At 38.7% G+C, this 22,383-nt stretch overlaps 1 protein-coding gene across 5 annotated transcripts in view; it reads right to left on the bottom strand.

Moving 5' to 3' along the window:
- ppip5k2 (diphosphoinositol pentakisphosphate kinase 2) overlaps positions 1-22,383 on the bottom strand; it is a 236,972-nt gene that overhangs the window by 85,644 nt on the left and 128,945 nt on the right. For all 5 annotated transcript variants that reach the window (XM_051683227.1, XM_051683228.1, XM_051683230.1 and 2 more), the window contains exons 17-18: positions 20,577-20,759; positions 15,699-15,840 (exon numbers count right to left, since the gene is read on the bottom strand). In XM_051683227.1, the coding sequence (XP_051539187.1) occupies positions 15,699-15,840; positions 20,577-20,759 (325 nt within the window). The remainder of the gene's footprint in view (positions 1-15,698; positions 15,841-20,576; positions 20,760-22,383) is intronic.

Genomic DNA, 22,383 nt, shown 5'->3' with positions numbered 1-22,383 from the left:
GAGACTGGGCCTTTCAAATCTACAGTAGAACACATTCAGGTCGTCAGCCAGTTGTTGGTCCACCACAGGGTTGGGGGTAGGAGTCCTGTAATTCGTAAGTTGTTTCATGTCACTTCTCACTGATGCAGGGTCGTTAGCTGAAAACTTGTTATTCAGCTTCTCAGAGTATCTTCTTTTAGCCACTCTGATTTAATTATTCAGTGTGTTCCTGGCCTGATTGTACAAGACTTTAACCCCAACTCTGTAAGCATCTTCTTTGGCCTGACGAAGCTGCCTGAGTTCTGCTGTAAACCATGGTTTGTCGTTGTTAAATGTTAAATAAGTCCTAGTAGGAATGCACATATCCTCACAGAAACTGACATATGATGTTACAGTATCTGTGAGCTCGTCCAGATTGGCGTCTGCAGCTTCAAAAACACTCCAATCAGTGCAGTCAAAGCAGGCACTGGTCCATCTTTTTACAGTCTTTACTACAAGCTTAGCAGATTTTAATTTCTGTCTCTAGGTTGGAAGAAGATGAACCAGACAGTGATCAGAGAGTCCCAAAGCTGCTCTAGGGACAGAGCGATATGCATCCTTTATTGTTGTGTAGCAGTGATCCAGTATATTTCTGTCTCTGGTTGGAAGTTCACGTGTGAGGTTTGCTTTGTTAAAATCCCCAAGAATAATAATAACTGAGTCCGGGTATTGTTGTTCCATGTCTGTGATTTGATCAGCCAGCTGTTGCAGCGCGGCATTCAAACACGCGTTTGGTGCGATGTACACTCTCACCAGAATAAATGAGGAAAACTCCCGTGGCGAGTAGAAAGGCTTACAGTTAATAAACAGTGCTTCCAAATTAGGACAGCACATCTTCTTTAACGTTGTTACATCTGTACACCAACTTTCATTGATGTAAAAGCATGTTCCACCGCCTCTCTTCCCCGTTAACTCCGTGATGTGATCCGCTCTGAACAGCTGAAAGCCCAGCAGATGTAACGCGCTGTCTGGAATGGCTTCACTCATCCAGGTTTCTGTGAAGCACAAGGCAGCAGAGGTTGAAAAGTCCTTGTTTGTGCGGGTGAGGAGATGAAGTTCGTCCGTTTTGTTAGGGAGACAGCGGAGATTCCCAAGATGAATGCTCTGCAGCGCTGTTCGAAAGCCACGCCGACGAAGCCTGACCAGCGCACTTGCTTGTCTCCTTCGCCTGCGTCTCATAGTGCGTTTAAACAACACAGCTGCGCCTCCGAATAAAATGTCCAACAAAACCTCAGAATATTCAAAATCCGGGAAAAGATTGACTGTATATGCTGTCAAATGTTCAGCAGTTCGTCTCTGGTAAAACTGACTGGAAAAAGATTACTAAACACAGGAAAAACAAACAAAAACAACAAAACAATAGAAGCGCTCCACATTCCGCGGCGCCATCATGATGCATCAGAACCCCATTGTTGCTAGAGTGAATAAAACTAACAAAAAAAAAAAAACTCTCATTTCAGAAACACAACTCAAACTACATGAGGACACACTACTTTATTGCAAAACATTATATAAAATTCATTACAGATTATAGTTATTATAATTATATTTATAATTCTTGGTTATAGTGTAAGTATTGTTAACAGTGGAAACCAGTAATTATTCACATTTCTAACAAACATGTAATATTTTTCTGCCATAAATTGCATCATAGTTTGTTTACACCACTAAATAAAATAACAAATGATCCAAAGAGTCCATTCATTCACACTGATTAGCGCCTGTGCATTTTGCTTTAGCTCTATAGCTGCTATGAGTCCAAACACAGAATATGCACTCCTGCTGGTTTGGCATTTATTCCTCCTCAAAACTGCATTGAACTTATTCCAAAGTACTCAAATCTAGTTAGACTGTAGTGTTTTTGCATAGATCCATTGAAAGAAGCAGCGAAAATGTTAGATTTCGGCTCCGATCGGTCATTAGAAATGGCAGAAACTGGTGTTGTTAACAATGGAAGCCAGTAATTATTCACATTTCTAACAAACTTATCATATTTTTTGCCATAAATTATATAATAGTTTGTTTACACCACTAAATAAAATACTAAATGATCCAAAGAGCCAATTCATTCACATCGATCAGCGCATGTTGCTTTAGCCCTATAGCTGCAATGAGTCCAAACACAGATTATGCGCTCCTGCCGGTTTAGCATTTATTCCTCCTCAAATCTACATGGAACTTATTCCAAAATACTCAAATCTAGCTAGATTGTAGTGTTTTTGCATAGATCCATTGAAAGAATCAGCGAAAATGTTAGATTTTGGTTCCGATGACTCAGAATGTAATGGTGGCCTTAGGTTCTCTATCCAAACAATCACTAGGATGAAGTCACTGTTCTGGAAAGAGCAAGGCCAACCCCTGTAACCATAGAAACATCATACCAATGGCTACATGACTTGTCAATCAAATCTTGACTAGCGATTCATTGGCTGGATCTATTCACTGAACAGCCAATGCACATTTTGGAGAGGCCTTGAAGCCTTGGATCTGGTTTGATTGACAGCTCTGGCTGTGAATCACAGAGAGACTCGTGGGCATATTTCAAAGCTAGAGACTTTTAGCTTTCAAATGATATAAGGTTTGTCTTGATTAAAGTCGGATATGAAGTTAATATATTCCAATAAACAAAACAAAACAAAAAATGCTAAAAAGGAAAGCAGAAAAACCTCCCATATATGGGACTGTGCCAGTTAACGGGCTAAACTAGTTCTTCAGTATACTTACGGTCTGATTGTTCATATGACAACTAAAGAAGAAAACATTTGCAACATTTTGTAAGGAATTTATTTCAATTTAAATGTATTGTATTTAAATGTTTTATCAATTTTATTACAAAATGAAAAAAAGAGTTCACATCTATCTGAGTGTGTGTATTTTAATAAAATAATTGAAATATGATAAGATGTATCATGCTGCATCAAGAGTTATTTTGTAATCAAATCATAATGATGTTTTTAAAAATGCTAATAACTTTTGATAATTTTAATCTATTGTCATTGATAGACTCCTTGGCTGATACCAAGAACAATGTATATTACAAGTGATTCTATTCATTGCTTTTCGAACAGTTTGCCTAAAATCTTCACAAAAATGCTATTTTCACTAATTTTTGCCATTCCTGTGCTTGACACCGATAATAGCTGCTTGCAGCTATATTTATTATTATTATTATTATTCCCTTTTAACTGATCTTGCAGACCAAACCGTAAGGTCTAGAGACATGAAACTTTGGGGAATGGTAGTAGTCACACAACTTAGACATACACGTTATTACCCTCACGCTATAAGAAATGCAAACACATTTTGGGCCATAACTCTGCAACCGTAAGGGCTAGAATCAAAATGATTTTTTCCTCTGAATCCTTGAGTCAAGCCCTTGAGTCAGGGCTTGTATATCTCCAATTTCATTTCCATCTATAATTATTTTTATGCCATTTAACATTTTTGAAAAACCTACTTTTTCGAACTCAGCACGAAATTTGGTATACATCATCTGCAGACTCACCTGACAAAAAGTTATCAAAATAATTTAGATACCTCAATTCGTTCTGAAGATATTAACGATATAATTCTTTCAGTTTAACACAATTTGAATAATTGATCAATAATAATTGAATAATTATTCAATGCAAACTCCAAACATAACTTAACTCGATATACATAGTCAACAGAACGTTTAGAAGATGTCAGCAAAGTTTCTTACAATTCCGCCCCTAGGGGGCTCTACAACTAAAAAACAGTTAAAACTTCACATCAGTTTGAACATCAAAGTTCAAATAAATATGCATCTTCTTCGGTTCAAATGCATATTCATAAACGTATGCTTAAAAAATCGATTCAACAAATGAACAAAAATGGCTGTCAATGGCCAATCAAATTTCAGCACCTTTATAACTCGTATTGGGAATGGCCAAGGGTTATGAAAATTACTATACACAAGCAGGATGTCAATCGAAGCCGCATATAAAATTTTGTGAGAATCAGCCACACAGTGGCGCTATAATTAGCTCATTTGTGTTTTTGCTAATAACTCCGGAATGGTATAGACTACAATAACATTTTGTAGCTTCTCTGAATCCACCAGTGCCCTCCAATGATATGGACACATGGATTTCCATTCCCGCAAGATTTTTTTTTTTATCATGTACATTTTTTTGAAAAACCTACTTTTTTTTTACTCGTCCTAGGCCTTTTCCCCAAATCGCACGAAACTTGTTATACATAATCTACAGAGCCTCCTGACAAAAAGTTATCAAAAGAATTTTGATATGTTGAATCATTCCGAAGATATAAGAAAATATATTTTGGGGCGTGGCTTACAATGACTAATTAGCTTGTATCTTGTGAGCGTAATTTTCAAACTTATAATTTTGTACACATAGACAATAGAACACTGAGGTTACATGCCGAATTTCGTTCTTTTCATGGTGCTTCCCTCAGGCAACAAACTACCTTTTTGGACCTCACACCGCCCCTGTGGGACACAGTGCCACAAATTGGTAAGATAAATATACATTTTTAACATGTTTAAATTTAAATAACTTTATATAAAAAAGAAATATGCACGTACATGAGTAAAGTATGTTTGATTGTTTAAAGACTTATTTTGTTTTTATTTATACACTAAAACTGTGTTTTTTGGTTTGTTGTCTCAGGGCAACATTGTGCAGTTAGACCACTTTTGTTCAGGCAATATCATGCTAAAGTGTGGAGATGTGCTCGGATGCATAATTGGACCATATGGTGCATTCAAGTCCTCTTGGGAAGTTCGTTTTTACGAGCTCGGAATTCGAAATTACAGCATAATGTGCGTTCGAGTGATTGTGGTCAGGAAAAATTACACATTGGGCAATTTCATATTTCTTTCTTTTATCCCCACTTACTGACAAATATAGGAAGCTTTTTAGCGCTACTGCACCAACATGAAGAGCAAAGAATGTGCATTATGTGTGTAATTGATGAATTATGTTTTTTATTATTCTTATGCTGTCACAGAGAATGATGGGAAATGTAGTTTGGTTGCTCAAGCCTATCAGCTCATAAACTGGCTAAAAGAGTTTCTGGCAAACTTTATCTCTCTTTAACAGTACACAAAATGCGTACAAACTACATTGTACTGTCAGCATTCACAAATAAATTTATCATGATTGAAAATGATTTGCTTCCACCATTGCTTCCCTCTCATAATTATGACTTTGTGGTGGCGTTCATGTCTGTTCAACTCGTAAATACAATCTTTCCGACATGACTTGAACGCACCAATAGTCAATGTTTTTAATTTACTATCTACTGATACTTACAGGAAATGGACACAAGAACATTTTATGGGCAGAAGGAACATGATCGAGCAGTTAGGGTCATTCCCTCTGACAGTGAGGACAGTGAGCTTGAGGAGAGTGACAATGAGGACAGTGAGCTTGAGAAGAGTCAGGAAGAGTGGATCCCTGAATCAGGTTTGAGAGACAGTTAGGAGGCCAGGGGTCAGTTAGGGGTCAGTCAGCAAAGTAACGTGTGTGTGTGGTGTGTGTGTGTGTGTTTGTTTGCAAGCGTGTCAGTGGATGATGAAGGGTATATGACACATTCAAATTTGTGCTTCCTGCTTTTTTTTTAGGAGAATGCCTGTCTGTTGATAGTGAGACTGAGTCTGAGGATGAAGATGTAGCAGAGGTTGATGTTCCACACTTACCCCAGTGGAGAACACCCCACAATGCATACTTCAATGCTTACCCAGAATGGAGAGATTTACAACCTCCTGACCTAGCAGATGTGGGAGCAAGTGGCAACGTCATCCTCCGCCTGATCCAGCCTATACCCAAGCAAGAGAACTACAAACTTTTCTTCGACAACTGGTTTACGAGTGTCCCTCTTGTGCTTACACTGGCTCAGCAGGGAATTCACTGCACTGGTACTGTTCGTGGCAACAGATTACCAGGCGTCAACTTGATGTGCGATGCTGAGCTGAAGAGAGCAGGACATGGATCTTTTGAACAGAAGATGGCCTTGGTTGGAGAAACCACCTTGCACATTGTGTAGTGGTACGATAACCGCTCAGTGACCCTTCTGAGTGATTACACTGGAGCCCACCCAGTCACCGAGGTTGACAGGTGGTTTCGCAAGCGATAGATGTTCACCAAAGTCCTCTGCCCTGCTGTGGTGAAAGAATACAACAAGAATATGGGTGGCGTGGATCTGCTTGACTCTCTGATTGCACTGTACAGGAACAAAATCAGATCAGAGAAGTTTTACCACTGCCTGGTGTTCCACTTACTGGATATGATCATCGTGACCACCTGGCTGCTCTACCGAAGAGATTGTGAAGGCACTGGCATGAGAAAGAAGGAACATATGAAGCTGTATACCTTCAAGTCATACATCGCTGAAGGCCTATGCAGAAGTGGAAAGAGCCTGGAGCGCAAGAAAGGTCATCCCAGTTCCACAATTGCTGGTGAGTATGAGGAGACGAGGAGAAAAGGACCCACTGCTCCAATTCCAGTCCCTGATGTGCGCCTGGATGCCACAGCCAACGGATGATTATGGCTGAAAAGACAGGGAGATGCAAGGTACCAGGGTGCACAGGTACACCAAAGCCAAGTGCCGGAAATGTGATGTCCACCTCTGTTTCACATCCACCAACAACTGTTTCTGAGGTTTCACAAAGAATAGGAAATCAGAGTGTGCTTTGTCAAAAAGAGAAGCACTGATTCAAACAATAACCAATAACTCACACAAACACACATTCAAACACACATGCATGCACATATATCCACACACACAGGATAACCCCTCCACACACACACACACACACACACACACACAGTCATTTGGATGTTGGTTTATATGTTTATATGAAATGTGAGAAACATTTATACATGAGGTGTTAGTTGTAATTAGTAGTAGTTTCATTATTTGATTGTTTGATGTTTGTGATTGGTTGGAACCATTTGTGGTTGATGTTTGTCAAAATAAAACTTTTTCTAATGCATATATTGCTTGTTTTCCTTATTCCACTTATCATATGTGCTATAGAAAACCTTGGTGTTTCAGTACCCTCGTAGAACAAACCAGTATCTGGTTGGGGGGGTCACACATTTTATATTTTGATATATCAGGGGCTCCCAAAAATGGGGTGAAATATTTTTTTCCCCTCAAAATAAAATTAATGCCATAGAGGGTTAAGCTATGGGGCACTATAACTTAAGAAAATCCTAATTGCGCAACTGTGCTCAAAGCAGTTAAATTAACTCCAGAGTCATATATGATTAAAAAAATATATATTTCTGTGAATCCATCAGTACCAAAGCCAAGTGCCGGAAATGTGATGTCCACCTCTGTTTCACAACCACCAGCAACTGCTTTCTGAGGTTTCACAGTACCTCCAAATCATTTGGTTATGTGAATTTCCATTTCCACAAAAAAAGTACCATTTTTATTTGATTGAAAAACTTTTTCGAACTCGTTCTAGGCTGTTGAAACTTCGTACACATTATCTACAGACATTCCTGTCAAAATGTAATCAAAAGAATTTTAATGTCAAATCATTCAGAACATATTAGCCAATAGGTTTTTGCATGTAGCCTGTTATAACTAATTGACCCATATCTTGTGAGCACAATTTTTAAACTTAACAAAACTTAATATTCATGCACAAAAGAACATCTTGAGGTAACATGCAAAATTTCATCAATTTGGCAGCGCTGAACAGAAAAAATAGCTATTTTTACAACTGCATTTTTACGCAGTTAGAAATATGGAGATAGACAGGCTGTTTTACTGTTTGGCCACCAGAGGGAGCCACAAGACAAAAAATTGTAAATGTCTGATTCCACAGAAATTCTAACATACTGTATTTTGCCACAGCCCCTGTAAATCATACAATCTTTTGAAGTCCATTATGCACCACTGTCTGACTGTAATTAATTGTTGCAGGGATTATATAATGGTTAAACATTCTGTGCATCTTAATTCAATTCATTTTTAACATGCTTAGTGATTTAACATTGATTTAACATTTAAATATCAGTTATGGATTAACTTTAAACTTGCAGCTGAGGTCGTATAAATGTTAAATTGACCTACAATTAAACATGAATAACTCCGGAACCATATAGGCTACAATAAAATGTGTAGCTTCTCTGAATCCACCAGTGCCCCCTAATGATATGGTCACAAGGATTTCCATTCCTGCAAGAAAACGTATTTATTACAAATATTTTTTTGAAAAAACTTTTTCGAACTCGTCATATGTTGTTTGTCCGATTTGCACAAAACTTGGTATACAAAATCTACAGACCCTCCAGACAACAAGTTATCAAAATAATTTTTATATATCATATCATTCTGAAGATATAATCAAATCCGTTTTGGGCTGTGGCCCATAATAACTCATCGGCCTTTATCTTATTTTCAAACTTAGCAAAAATTAAAACATGGAAAAAGGAACATTCTGAGGTCAACTGCAAAATGTCATAAATTTGGCAGCGCTACAACAGAAGAAAAAGCTATTTTTACAATTACATTTTTAAGCAAAAAGAAATATGGAGAAATACAGGCTGTAAATACAGTTTGTCCACCAGAGGGAGCCCCACGACAAGAAATGTCTTCAAAGAACACTAACAGTTATATTCTTCAATTCAGCCACTCCTTGTAAATCAGATAAATAAATTAATAAATTAACAGCTTTTTTCTTAATTTCTCCTTTTGAAGAATAGCTTCTGTTGTTCTTATTTGTCAGTCACTTTGGATGAAAGCATCTGCTTAATGAAGAAAGGTAATAAGCATACATAAGCCTATAGATCTTGAATTTTTTTGGAAATGAAAACAAAGGCTGAAGGATAGATTTAAACCCTATTCGGACAGGATTCGTTTTATATGTGGATGAGGGGGAATTTAATCATTACCACAGCTTCAGTCATTTTAATTCCTTGTCATGTACCTAATTTTATTTAGACTTTTTACGGTGTGTACGTTCCCACACTGGTAAAAAAAAAATACAGCATGTTTTACCTAATATAAAATGCCCTGTAATAAAAAGCCTTGGTGATATTAATAGCCTGTGAATTGACACGTTGGTAAAAATCAGCACTTTTCAGTTATGCTGGCTAACAAGATGCCAGAAAATTTAAGATGCTGCTGAGTTCACTCCACGAACCTACGTACGATTCTGAGTTGGGCTCTCTGCATCATTATTCAAAACTGTTTGCATCCATATGACCAAAGTAAGTTCATAGTTGTTGCTTCTTCTGATTGCCACGACATTTGGTATACATCATCAACAGACCCTCCTGAAAAAAGCTGTTCAAGAATTTCAATACGTCAAATCATTCAGAAGATATTAACGATACAAATCCTCCAGTTTAACGCTATTTGAGTAATTGATCAATATCTACTCCAAGCAAACTCCAAACGTAACAAAACTCGGTATACATAGTCAGCGTGACATTTTGAAGATGTACACAAAGTTTCTTACAGTTCTGCAACTGGAGGCGCTACAAAAAAATAAATAAAACTGTCATAACTTCGCAGCTGTTTGAGTGATAAAGTTCAAATTAAATATGCATCTTCTTTGATTCAAGTGGTTCAACATTCTTAAAAAATCGACTCGACAAATCAACAAATATGGCCAGTAATCCTCTCAGCAGTGCGAATTGTCCTTTGTAGTCTTCTGCTATCCGATTTCGTAACTGAACCAAACCAGACAATTATTGAAGTGCAGAAGACAGACTCAATGACCGCTGAGTTGAACTGTATCAGCAGCGCCTGTGGCAGGTTGAACTTCTTCAACTGGCGAAGGAAGTACAACCTCTGCTGGGCCTTTTTCACAATGGAGTCAATGTGTGTCTCCCACTTCAGGTCCTGTGAGATGGAAGTGCCCAGGAACCTGAATGACTCCACTGCTGCCACAGTGCTGTTTAGAATGGTGAGGGGGGTCAGTGTTGGGGTGTTCCTCTTAAAGTCCAAAATCATCTCCACCGTTTTGAGCATGTTCAGCTCAAGGTTGTTTTGACTGCACCAGACAGCCAGCTGTTCAACCTCCCTTCTGTATGCAGACTCATCGTCATCTCGGATGAGGCCGATGACAGTGGTGTCATCTGCAAACTTCAAGAGCTTGACAGAGTGGTCCTTGGCGATGCAGTCATTGGTGTAGAGGGAGAAGAGTAGTGGGGATAGCACACATCCCTGGGGGGCACCAGTGCTCATTGCACAGGTGCTGGAAATGAGTTTCCCCTGTCTCACAAGCTGCTGCCTGTCCGTCAGAAAGCTGGTAATCCACTGACAGATAGACATGAGAACAGAGAGTTGGTGTAATTTATTCTGGAGTATAGCTGGGATGATGGTGTTGAAAGCCGAACTGAAGTCCACAAAAAGGATCCTTGAATATGTCCCTGGTCTGTCCAGATTTTGCAGGGTATGATGCAATCCCATGTTGACTGCATAATCCACAGACCTGTTTGCTCGATAAGCAAATTGAAGGGGATCTAGAAAGGGTCCAGTGATGTTCTTCAGGTGGGCCAACTCCAGTCTTTCAAATGATTTCATGACCACAGACGTCAGGGCGACAGGTCTGTAGTCATTAAGTCCTGTGATTTTTGGTTTCTTTGGGATAGGAATAATGATTGAGCATTTGAAGCAGCATGGGACTTCACACTGCTCCAGTGATCCATTGAAGATCTGTGTGAAGATGGGGGCCAGCTGGTTAGCACAGGATTGAAGACACGCTAGTGAGATGCTATCTGGGCCTGAAGCTTTCCTCGTCTTTTGTTTCCGAAAGACGTGGCTCACATCATCTTCACAGATCTTAAGTGCAGGTTGAGTAGCAGGAGGGGGGAGGAGGGGGGTTGCAGGAGGTGTTGATGTTTGTGTGACGTGAAGGTCAATGTGGGTGTGGGGTGTGAGATTGGGCCTTTCAAATCCGCAGTAGAACACATTCAGGTCGTCAGCCAGTTGTTGGTCCACCACAGGGTTGGGGGTAGGAGTCCTGTAATTTGTGAGTTGTTTCATGCCACTCCACACTGATGCAGGGTCATTAGCTGAAAACTTGCTTTTCAGCTTCTCAGAGTATCTTCTTTTAGCCACTCTGATTTCCTTGTTCAGTGTGTTCCTGGCCTGATTGTATAAGACTTTATCCCCACCCCTGTAAGCATCCTCTTTGGCCTGACGAAGCTGCCTGAGCTCTGCTGTAAACCATGGTGTAGAGCCGAGGAGGGCGGGGCTGGGCTGGAATGACGCACGCCTGGTCCCCAATCAGCCTGATGGGGCGCGCGAGGGATAAAGGCGGCTGGGGACGACAGTTAGAGAGAGAGAGAATTACAGGCAGCTGCCCTGTGTGTGGTTATGTTTGTGTGTTCTTGGTTAAGTTGTTCATTAAATTATTATTTAAGTTGCCAAGCCGGTTCTCACCACCTCCTTTCCCTCTGAACCCCCTTACACACAGTTTGTCGTTGTTGAACTTTAAATAAGTCCTAGTAGGAAAGCACTTATCCTCACAGAAACTGATATATGATGTAACAGTATCTGTGAGCTCATCCAGGTCTGTGGCTGCAGCCTCAAAAACACTCCAGTCCATGCAATCGAAGCAGGCTTGTAGTTCCCGCTCTGCTTCATTGGTCCATCTCTTTACGGTCCTTACTACTGGTTTGGTTGATTTTAATTTCTGCCTGTAGGTTGGAAGAAAATGAACCAGACAATGATCAGAGAGTCCCAAAGCTGCTCTAGGGACAGAGCGATACGCATCCTTTATTGTTGTGTAGCAATGATCCAGTATGTTCCTGTCTCTGGTGGGGCATGTAATGCGCTGTTTGTATTTGGGAAGTTCATGTGTGAGATTTGCTTTGTTAAAATCCCCAAGAATATTAATAACTGAGTAGGGGTATTATTGTTCCTTGTCTGTGATTTGATCAGCCAGCTGTTGCAGCACCGCATTCAAACACGCGTTTGGCGCAATATACACACTCACCAGAATAAATGAGGAAATCTCCTGTTGTGAATAGAAAGGCTTACAGTTAATAAAGAGCGCTTCCAAATTAGGACAGCACATCCTCTTTAACGTTGTTACATCTGTACACCATCTTTCACTGATGTAAAAGCATGTTCCACTGCCTCTCGTTTTCCCCGTTAACTCCGCGATGCAATCCGCTCTGAAGAGCTGAAAGCCCGGCAGATGTACCGCACTGTCCGGAATGGCTTCACTCAGCCAGGTTTCTGTGAAGCACAAGGCAGCAGAGGTTGAAAAGTCCTTGTTTGTGCGGGTGAGGAGATGTAGTTCGTCCGTTTTGTTAGGAAGAGAGCGGAGATTTGCAAGATGAATGCTCGGCAGCGTTGTTCAAAAGCCCCGCCGACGGAGTCTGACCAGTGCACTGGCTCGTCTTCCTTGCCTATGTCTCCTTAACAACAAAGCTGCGCCTCCAACTAAAATGTCTAGCAAAATGTCTGAATATTCAAAAACCGGGAAGAGACTGTCTGGTATAAGCTGTTGAATGTTCAGCAGTTCGTCTCTGGTAAAACTGACTGGAAAAAGATTACTAAACACAGCACAAACAAACAAAAACAACAAAACAACAGGAGCGCTCCACACCACCATCATGACGTATATATTTATATACATATTTTATAATGACTAATTAATCTGTATCTTGAGAGCGCAATTTTTAAACTTAACAAAACTTTGTACACATGGACAAGAGAATACTCTGAAGAAACAGGCACAGAGTTTCGTTTGTTTCTTATGCTAGGCAGCGCTATAACGTATGAAAATCCTATCTTTGCAACTGTGCTCAAAGCAGTTGAAATGTCACACCCAAATAACTGTGTCCACAGAATCTTTTGTCAAATCTTATTATTTTGATGATAAACACCAGGACAGTCTGATGACACATGCTAAATTTCACCAATTTCTGTTGTCAGCAACACATCAAGATTATTCATTAATTCAACTATGTGAATTACTGATGCAGGATGTTGTACCAATTTTGTCCACCAGAGGGAGCCACAGGACAAGAAATCCTTCTACAAAATTCCCTGCTTCAACATGCAATCTGTCTACATTTTCCCGTGCAAAAGTTTTGGCTCTAAAAGGTGTCCTGGCTTCTTGTTTATTTGTTAAGGAAATGTCTGTTACTGCTGTGCGCGAATAATATTCATCACTGTTTTAAATGCATTTTAGAGAGTGATAATATTTAACAATTGATTTTACCTCAGATTTCTTTCCATGGAAGTAAGTATGTAATACTTGTAATGCTCAAAATGTATCATCAAAGGTGTTTATTGATCTTCACAAGTTTATTATTTGTTGTCTGTAAACAAAAAAGCTTAGTTAGTGCTTCAGTGTTACAACGAGCACACCTGCAGGTCTCCATGCAGAGCGTGAGCCTGTCACTGCATGTCAGCAAGAGACTCGCTCGCTTTAATATGACTGCATTTTGAGCTTAAATAATGTAATGTTTATAAGTGTTAGCCTGCATGTGATGACACTTGACCATAAGTTACTCATGCTCAAAATAAAGACATCACATTTAAAACATTTATTTGTCAAATTCACAACAACACAGCATAATGCAGCATTTGCTGGCATGAATAACATGTGCTATAAATGTTCCTTTGTCGATACTTTCAGCCATAACTACACAAATAACTCCTCAGCATTTACTGTATCAGCAGCATGGACAGGAATCATGCGGGTCTTGTGTTAAAAGGCCCGCACCAGAGAACATCTAGTTGCATATTTGTAGGGGAGTCACCAGCAATCTGCGCTTCCTCAGTTATGAATCAAGAGATCATGAAGCTACATTGCTAGGTAAATCGTCAAAATAAGAGTTCCCTCAAATAAGAGTTCCATTTAAATAGACAAAAATATGATAGAAATATGTCACTACTCTATAGTTATGTATTATATACTGTAATAATAACATAATAATTGTATTATATTAAGCTCTGCTGTGCAGCACTTTATTTGACAGTTATATTTTGATTATCTGTTAAAAAAAACAACAACAACAACAAAAAAAAAAACACTTCATACAATAAAATAATGCAATGGTATGCTGAAAATTACTGATAACTGTTCTATATCATTTAATTAAAGTTTTATTGAATTAATTTGAATTGATTATTATATATTTTTTTTTTAACGGTGTCACCATGGCGAAGCAATAAATTCATGCCGAATAACTTATATCTTCTTATATTTTATATAATATCTTTGAAATAGCTCTCTTATGTTTACATGAATTTCTTCAAAATTCTTCAAAAGAATGTCAAGACACTGCTGATGTAAATTTGTAAAGGGCTATTTAAATAGTATTAATCATTGTATGATTTTGATGAAAATTCAGCTGTATGTTTGGTAATGGAGGCTGATCACATTTATGTGGCTATTATGGGTCATGGTCACAGTGCCACCAACTGGCAGCAAGAAGTATGGCACTTTTGAAATAGCCCTCTTATGTTTACATGAATTGCTTCAAAATTCTTTAGAATAATGTCATGGCACTGCTGATGTAAATTTGTAAAGGGATATTTGATATCTTAAATACTGTCGCTATGGCAACGCATTAATTGTTATTCCTTTCTTCCTATATTTGATCTTTTTTAGGCACTTGGCATGCTTAAAATTTCATGAAATTTTGCACACACATCAGAGTCTTTGGCCATTAGTTCTGGGCAAAATTTCACGCATGGGTGTATGGGGGGGCTCTGTAGTGGCCCCTATAAACTGTGTGTGTAAGACGCCTCTGTAGCACCCCCATTTTCAACTACAGTCACCAAAATTGGTACATATATAGTTCTCATCAAGCCGGACAACTTTCATAATTATAGTCATTAGGTTCACCCAACAGGAAGTCGGTCATTTTGTGTTTTTTGAATACTGCAGTCTCTGAACTTTTAAATACTCTTCCTAGGTGATTCATGAGACTGTCACCACATTTAGACAACATTATGCCAAGACACAGAAGATGCTAAATTGCGAACAGATTTTGATATATCGAATGGTGTTGCCATGGCGAGGCATTAAATTAATGGCAAAAAATGGGAAAAAGGAAGGGTCTCGTATCTTCTGTGTGCAATGTGTGATTTAGATAAAAATTGTGATGTATGTTTAGTCTTGGGGGCTAATCACATGGATTTGACTATTTTGGATCACAGTCATAGCACCACACATGGCAGCATGAAGTGTGGCTCTTATAACAGACTTTAAAATAGTCCCCTTATAATTATTCAAATTGCTTCAAAATTGATTAGAATAATGCCAAATGCATGTGTACACCTTGCATTGTTTTCCAAAAGCCAACGGGTGGAAATGGATCAGTTGTGCTTGGGTCCATCATTGCTGCTTGCAGCTATATTTCTAATCGTCATTAAAATGGTTTGACAATTTTATATTTTACATCAGGGCAATCAGTAAATCTCAATTTGAAGTGCCAGGTTGCAAACTATGTTGCTAGGCACAGCACTAAACCACAGTATAATTGAAATTAATTGATTTAGACACATACAATAAATAACCTAAATGCATTGACATCTTCACAAAATGTTCACAAAGTTATAACAATAATATCCTTTATTATATAATTATATAATAATTATATAATAATAATAATCATAGAAAGGAAGAATAATATCCCAAAATATAACAAAAAAGCAGTATTCATCATTTCATAATATTTATCATTCCATTTAACTTGTACCTGCTGATTTGGGGTTCTCCATCCTCTGTCTGATCTGATATGTGAGGTTCTGAATGAGGGAGTACACTTTATCACACATCCTCACTGGGTTTTTAATCATCTGCATGGACTTCACCAAAGATGTGCTGGAGGTGGGAGCCAACTAGTAACCAAAAATAACATCATATACATAACATAATTTAGAGTAACAGGAAAAAAGCTCATAATTATTTGTCTTTCTACAAGGATCTTCTGGACATTAAAACTGTGCTCGCTTGAGGTGGATACATTTTTTATTCGATAAGAAGAAATGTGCATAATAGGGTTGCACAGTTTACCGGTACTAATGAAGTATCGTGATACCAAAAAAATAAATAAAACGATACGATATCATCTTGTTGCTAATTTCGGTACCATATTACAGTATGCTGTCATTAGCAAAATGTGAGATGTGACAAATTTACATTTACATTTATGCATTTGGCAGATGCTTTTATACAAAGCGACTTACTTACTCACTTATTACAGGGACAATCCCCCTGGAGCAACCTGGAGTTAAGTGCCTTGCTCAAGGACACAATGGTGGTGGCTGTGGGGATTGAACCAACAACCTTCTGCGTACCTGTTCAGTGCTTTAGTCCACTACGCCACCACCACACGATTAAACCAATGACAATTTGAAAATAAAAAAACCTTTGGATATGGCCAAGTGTGATGATTAAACAGCAGTAGGATGTAATTTAATTAAATAATATACAGTCATATGCGCTGCACGCTACAGAATGAACAAGAGGTGCTGCTCTGCTCTGTCATATGATTCCAGATTTCAGCTCAAGAGTCATGATGGGAGTATCCCAGCATTAATGTGAAGCTTGATATAACTAACCCGTGAAAACAGGAAGAACTCAAAGGTCTGTCAAAATAACAGTCCTGCTATCATGAAAGCTCTATTCAAATGGATGCGTGAAATTGAAGACAGAAAAATATAACTACTGTATACAACTGAATATTCAAAATGTAGCAACAATACTCAACAAAAATTAGGTAGTATTAAATGGTTGTATTATTATTATTATTTGTAAGCAATATCATAAATGCAAGAAGCCTTGTGCCACAGGTAAACAGATTTTTTTTTCCCATTAATGTTTTGAAGCTCTGTTGTGCAGCATTTTATTTTACCAAAAACAAAATAGCAATTTTTGGTAAAAAAAAAAAAAAATTATATATATATAAAAATAATATTTTTATTTGATTAAAAGGGTATGTATCAATTTCATTAAACACCATTTGATCATAACATTTAATTAAAATTTTTACATGGAATCCAGGATTTCATGTTAAATTTAAACTTTTTAAACGGAAAACACATAATTTGTATCTGTAAGATTTCAGTTCATTTAATCAAGTCATTTTCTGTGTAATTTAATCCGATTTAGTATCAATACCGACGTACCAGGTCTGGTATCGTACCGCAGCCAAAATTTTGGTATTGGAGCAACCCTAGCGCATAAACTGTAATGGAAACACATTTACTGAAAAAAATCCTATTGAATTTATTAGGAATAAAAGATGCACATAAAAAAGGTCATGTGACTGAATAACTCGTTCATAACTGGACTAACCAGCGGGCCAATCATTGCATCTGAAATGTTGCTTTGGTCATCCTGAAATAATGGTGTCTAGAAAATCCAAAGCCTACAAAGAGTTTTCAGAGCAAATAAGTCGAAAACAAACTTGAACTGTACGGAAGAGAAGGTTTATCGACACTTTTGAAAAATATCTTATAGATCTGTACAGTCATAAGGATGGATGAACGCACATACACTGATCAGCCACAACATTAAAACCACAGACAAGTGAAGTGAATAACATTGTTTATCTCATTACAACGGCACCTGTCAAGGGGTGGGATATATTAGGTAGCAAGTCAACAGTCAGTTCTTGAATTTCATGTGCTGTAAGCAGGAAAAATGGGCAAGCATAAGAATCTGAGCGACTTTGCAAGGGACAAATTGTGATGCTAGATGTCTAGGTCAGAGCATCTCCAAAACGGCAGGTCTTGTGGGGTGTTTCTGGTATGCAGTTGTTAGTACCTACCAAAAGTGGTCCAAGGAAGGCCAACCGGTGAACCAGCGACAGGGTCATATGCGCCCAAGGCTCATTGATGCGCGTGGGGAGCGAAGGCTAGCCCGTCTGGTCCGATCCACAGAAGAGCTACTGTAGCACAAATTGCTGAAAAACTTAATGCTGGCCATGATAGAAGGGTGTCAGAACACAGTGCATCGCAGCTTGCTGCGTATGGGGTTGTGTAGCCGTAGACCAGACAGAGTACCCATGCTGATCCTTGTCCCCCGTCGAAAGCACCTACAATGGGCACGTAAGCGTCAGAACTGGACCATGGAGCAATGGGAGAAGGTGGCCTGGTCTGATGACCATGGGAAGAAGGCAGGCCAGCAGAGGCAGTGTGATGCTCTAGACAATGTTCTGCTGGGAAACCTTGGGTCCTGGCATTCATGTGGATGTTACTATGACATGTACCACCCTCCTAAAGATTGTTGCAGACCACGTACACCCCTTCATGGCAACGGTATTCCTTGATGGCAGTGGCCTCTTTCAGCAGGATAATGTGCCCTGCCAAACTGCAAAAATTGTTCAGGAATGGTTTGAAGAACATGACAAAGAGTTAAAGGTGTTGACTTGGCCTCCAAATTCTCCAGATCTCAAACCGATTGAGCATCTATGGGATGTGCTTGACCAACAAGTCAGATCTAATGAGGCCCCACCTCGCAACTAACAGGACTTAAAGGATCTGTTGCTTTAAGTCCATGCCTCGACGGGTCAGAGTTGTTTTAGCAGCATGAGGGGGACCTACACGATATTAGGCAGGTGGTTTTAATGCTGTGGTTGATCGGTGTATATTGCACTCCCAGATGTGTGTGACGCGCTGTTGCTCCCAAGCATGAGACAAAGTCCTTTAGAGTGTTTTGTCTGCATGCTCTAAACCGTCAGTATTTTATTAATAAATAAAATTAATCACTTTCTCCGGGAGTGATGATTTCATTCTTTTGAACACCCTTGTATGGAAACACGGCTTTATTCTGACATTGTTTTTGTGATAATACGGTTTTTCGCATAAATTAAATTTGCAATTTGGATGGAAACAGTAGCTAATGGCTCCAATTTGCACATTTTTGGACACATAAGTCAAACAAATGATGCTAGAGCTCTTCTCAGAACTAACTTCTTAGCCATTTTTGCAATGACTAAAGCAACTGGTGTCAAGGTGATTTTTAGTGGATGTATGAAGTCAGTTCGCCACAAGTTCACATAGGTGATCTAACAAAGTAAATTACAACATGTGTAGGTCATCGCATTAACTGTGGACATGTTTCATTAACATTTGACACCAGAAAGATTATACCAGGAATACTTTTTGTGTTTAATTTTGAGCACTATACAGTATTATTACTTTAAAGATAGCAAATTTCTTCTTTCTGTGAAATGTTTTGCTTGAAAAGTGTGTTGCTTGATATACTGTTTAAAGGGTCTTTAAAAGGATACAAACCAAACATTTTTTTTTTTTTTAGATGTTAACAGTTATGTACATGTTGCACATAATTGAAAACAATGACAGCACTCATATTAAATATTAAGGATAAAGTGGTATTTTTTATTTATTTTTTGGCCATTTCGCATCAAAAGTGAAAGTTGAAGCAACGCCACAAAATGTAAAAGTGTTCCACGATTCATAACAGACTTCTGTTTTCAATTTTCGGTTTCCAGTGTTTTCACCTGCATCGGTGTACGTTCTCAGTGGATAATGTGATGTTTAGAGTATTAAATTTGTACAAAATACTCCTGATACTTTGGAGTCGCAATGACCCTTTTTTGACAGTGACTAGCCTGTCAAAGTTTAAGGAGTGGGATGACATGACGCTATGAACCAAAGTGAGTTACGTTGATATTATCAACTACTTTGACTTACGACAGCAAACAACTGCACAAGCTGAGCCTTAACTAATTTTTTATCCAACTAACCACTTAAAATGGTTCTTGTTCTCTGTCTGGAATGGTCATATTGGTAGTTTTTACCTTGCTTCTAATGGAGACCAGAACCAATAAACAGTCCAGCAGTGATTAGAATAATCAGTGGCTAGTCAGGTAAACTGTGGATATGCGTAAAATCTGAAATGTGATTGGTCAGGCAGTATGTGTCTACGTTGTGAGAGTTGTGAGAGTGGTTTCTGTGCAAGTTCAAAACAAGATTGCTTTCAGAATGGACGTGACTGCAGTGACTGCAAGTTCAACAGCACTTGTGGAACAGATATGAGCGCATACTTATGCACTAAACACCACGGTGAGATTGAAATCACTGGTCAGAATGGACCGCAGTCCATAACCGGACCTAAGAAAGCATGATTCTTGGCTGCAGTTCTGCTATTCGCACTCCAAACATTCAGCTGTTTGTTTAGTCACACATATTGCGTCTTCTCCGTGTGTCTGATCAAGGACAGGATAAGACAATGGCTTGTTCAAAAACAGGAGACAATGATTAAAACCAAAAACTCAGCCATGTCAAATCTGTTTTATGTATCATTTACATCTTGCACGTTACCAGAATTTAGGCCACAGGGTTTACCGCCATTACGTTGTCATGACAGCAATGCCTGAATACTGGATAACTTTACACAGACAAGGTTAGTACGCAATTTTACCACACTAGAGTCAAGTTAACACATACAGTATTATGCTTTAGTATTGTGGTTATGCTTTTGAAACTGGGTTTATTTCATGTTTTGTGTATTGGACCCGTTTACTTTCACTATATGTGCCTTACTGAACACAATGTTTTTCTTTTGAAAAAGAGGGATTAGGTGCCCAGTGTGTGTTGTCTCTGACCTTCTCGTAATCATCTGGAAAGAACTCTCTGTCCTTCTGCAGGATCTCATGCAGTCGTGTTTTCACTTTCTGCTGGCAGCTGCTTAATGAGTCACTGTCACTGTCCAGTAGGCCGTTCATGTTAGCACTCTTCACCATCTGGACCAGGATTGGCGTTAGCTCGCCCTCTAACGCCAACAGACCCTGAGGACATCAGACCACACATACTGCAGACTCTTATGCACATTTGGTCATATAAGATAAATAAATTTGATCTGGACATTTATTTATAGAAAATATGATCTAGAAAGCTTTATTCTGCCTTCAAGATTTTCTGGCAAGTTCCTTCTTATGAGCACATAAATCAATTTTATGATGAGAAGCCTGTCACCTTAGTAACTGGCTAAATGGAAAGACTTCTGCAAATGTATTACTGAACATTTGCATGTGATTTTTCATTGTTGTTTTAGGATGTACTCTTTGGCTTCTATAACATTAGCAAATCAAAAGATAATTACTATTTCATTATTAATGTGAAACTCTTACTAGCCAAGTTTCACATTCACCACATCAAATTTAGTAAACAAAAGCCCTTTTTAGGTGTGCACCATTATCAATTTTTTAAAGACCAATACAAGTTCTCAAGTAGGGGGTCGACTGATACGTTTTTTTTTTTCAGGGTCGATGTCGATAACAATTATTAGGAATCAAGGAGACCGATAACCGATATTTGGGGCCGATATACATTTGCAGTAAAAATAAAAATTTGAGTGTCAAAATTTACACTAACACAAACTCCACACAAAATGTTCTTAATGAAATACTGCAAAACTGAACATTTCAATATTATCTTTTGAAAAATACTGGAAAACAAAATATCAACTTTATTTTTTCAAAAATAAAGTGGAGGGAGCGCCTAGCAGCATTTCTTTTTAACTGAAACTTTAAATATATAAATAATAATGAACTCATAACAGAATGTTATGTATTAACGTGATAACAGACCAGAATCAACGTTATTGTAGTTGACACACTTCATGTAGCTTGCCGGTTAGCCCGTTTAGCCAAGTGCAAAAAGGGCAACGGGATTTTATTCACAAAGTTGACGTTACGTTTGCTAAACTTCCTAATGTTGGTTAGCTAGCTACCACAATGCCATCATCAGCTGTAACGTAAAAACACCAACTCATAAGGGCGAGTACTCTGTTAAATCAGTCCTTATCTCTACCGCCCATCTATATTGCTGCTCACTGTATTTAAAAATAACCACGTCTGCAGCTGTGCTATACGGCACGTTATGTCGCGGGCCGAGGGAGAGAGGCAACGCGTGCGGAGCGTGAAAGGGCATTAATGAAGCGCGTTCGGTGCGAGGGAAACATATTCAAAGATATAGCGCTGAAAGATCAGTGTTATCTACGCCCCGGAGTGCTTTCGGTGTACTCAGCTCTGTTGTTTTGTCACGCTGCTAACCTAAAGTGTAAAAACAGTGACATGGGGCAACCGTTAATTAGCTAATTAGTGACCGCTGAAATGGAGTATTGTGATGTTTATTGCAACTTCAGCATCTACATTCTTACCCTCGAAAACAGCTTGTCCTCTCTGATGCATCTTTCAAGGCACACGGCAAGCGCGAGTGTCTATTTCATTTTCAATGAGAGTATGCGGAAAACGGCAAATCGCAGGCGGTACAAGAGATACAAATATTTTATATTTTTCCTGAGCAGCAGCCGCGTCTGCTTTACTCACAGCCAATCATACAAAAATTTACTGAGGTCATAGCAGACTGCTGAAAACATGGAAGAGGAATTTCCCGAGTTATATTATGCCT

The sequence above is a fragment of the Myxocyprinus asiaticus genome, chromosome 42 (assembly GCF_019703515.2).
Source record: "Myxocyprinus asiaticus isolate MX2 ecotype Aquarium Trade chromosome 42, UBuf_Myxa_2, whole genome shotgun sequence".
In the NCBI taxonomy this organism is placed as follows: Eukaryota; Metazoa; Chordata; class Actinopteri; order Cypriniformes; family Catostomidae; genus Myxocyprinus; species Myxocyprinus asiaticus.
The sequence above is the reverse complement of the archived record's forward strand: the minus strand, read 5'-3'. Positions and strand labels throughout refer to the sequence as shown.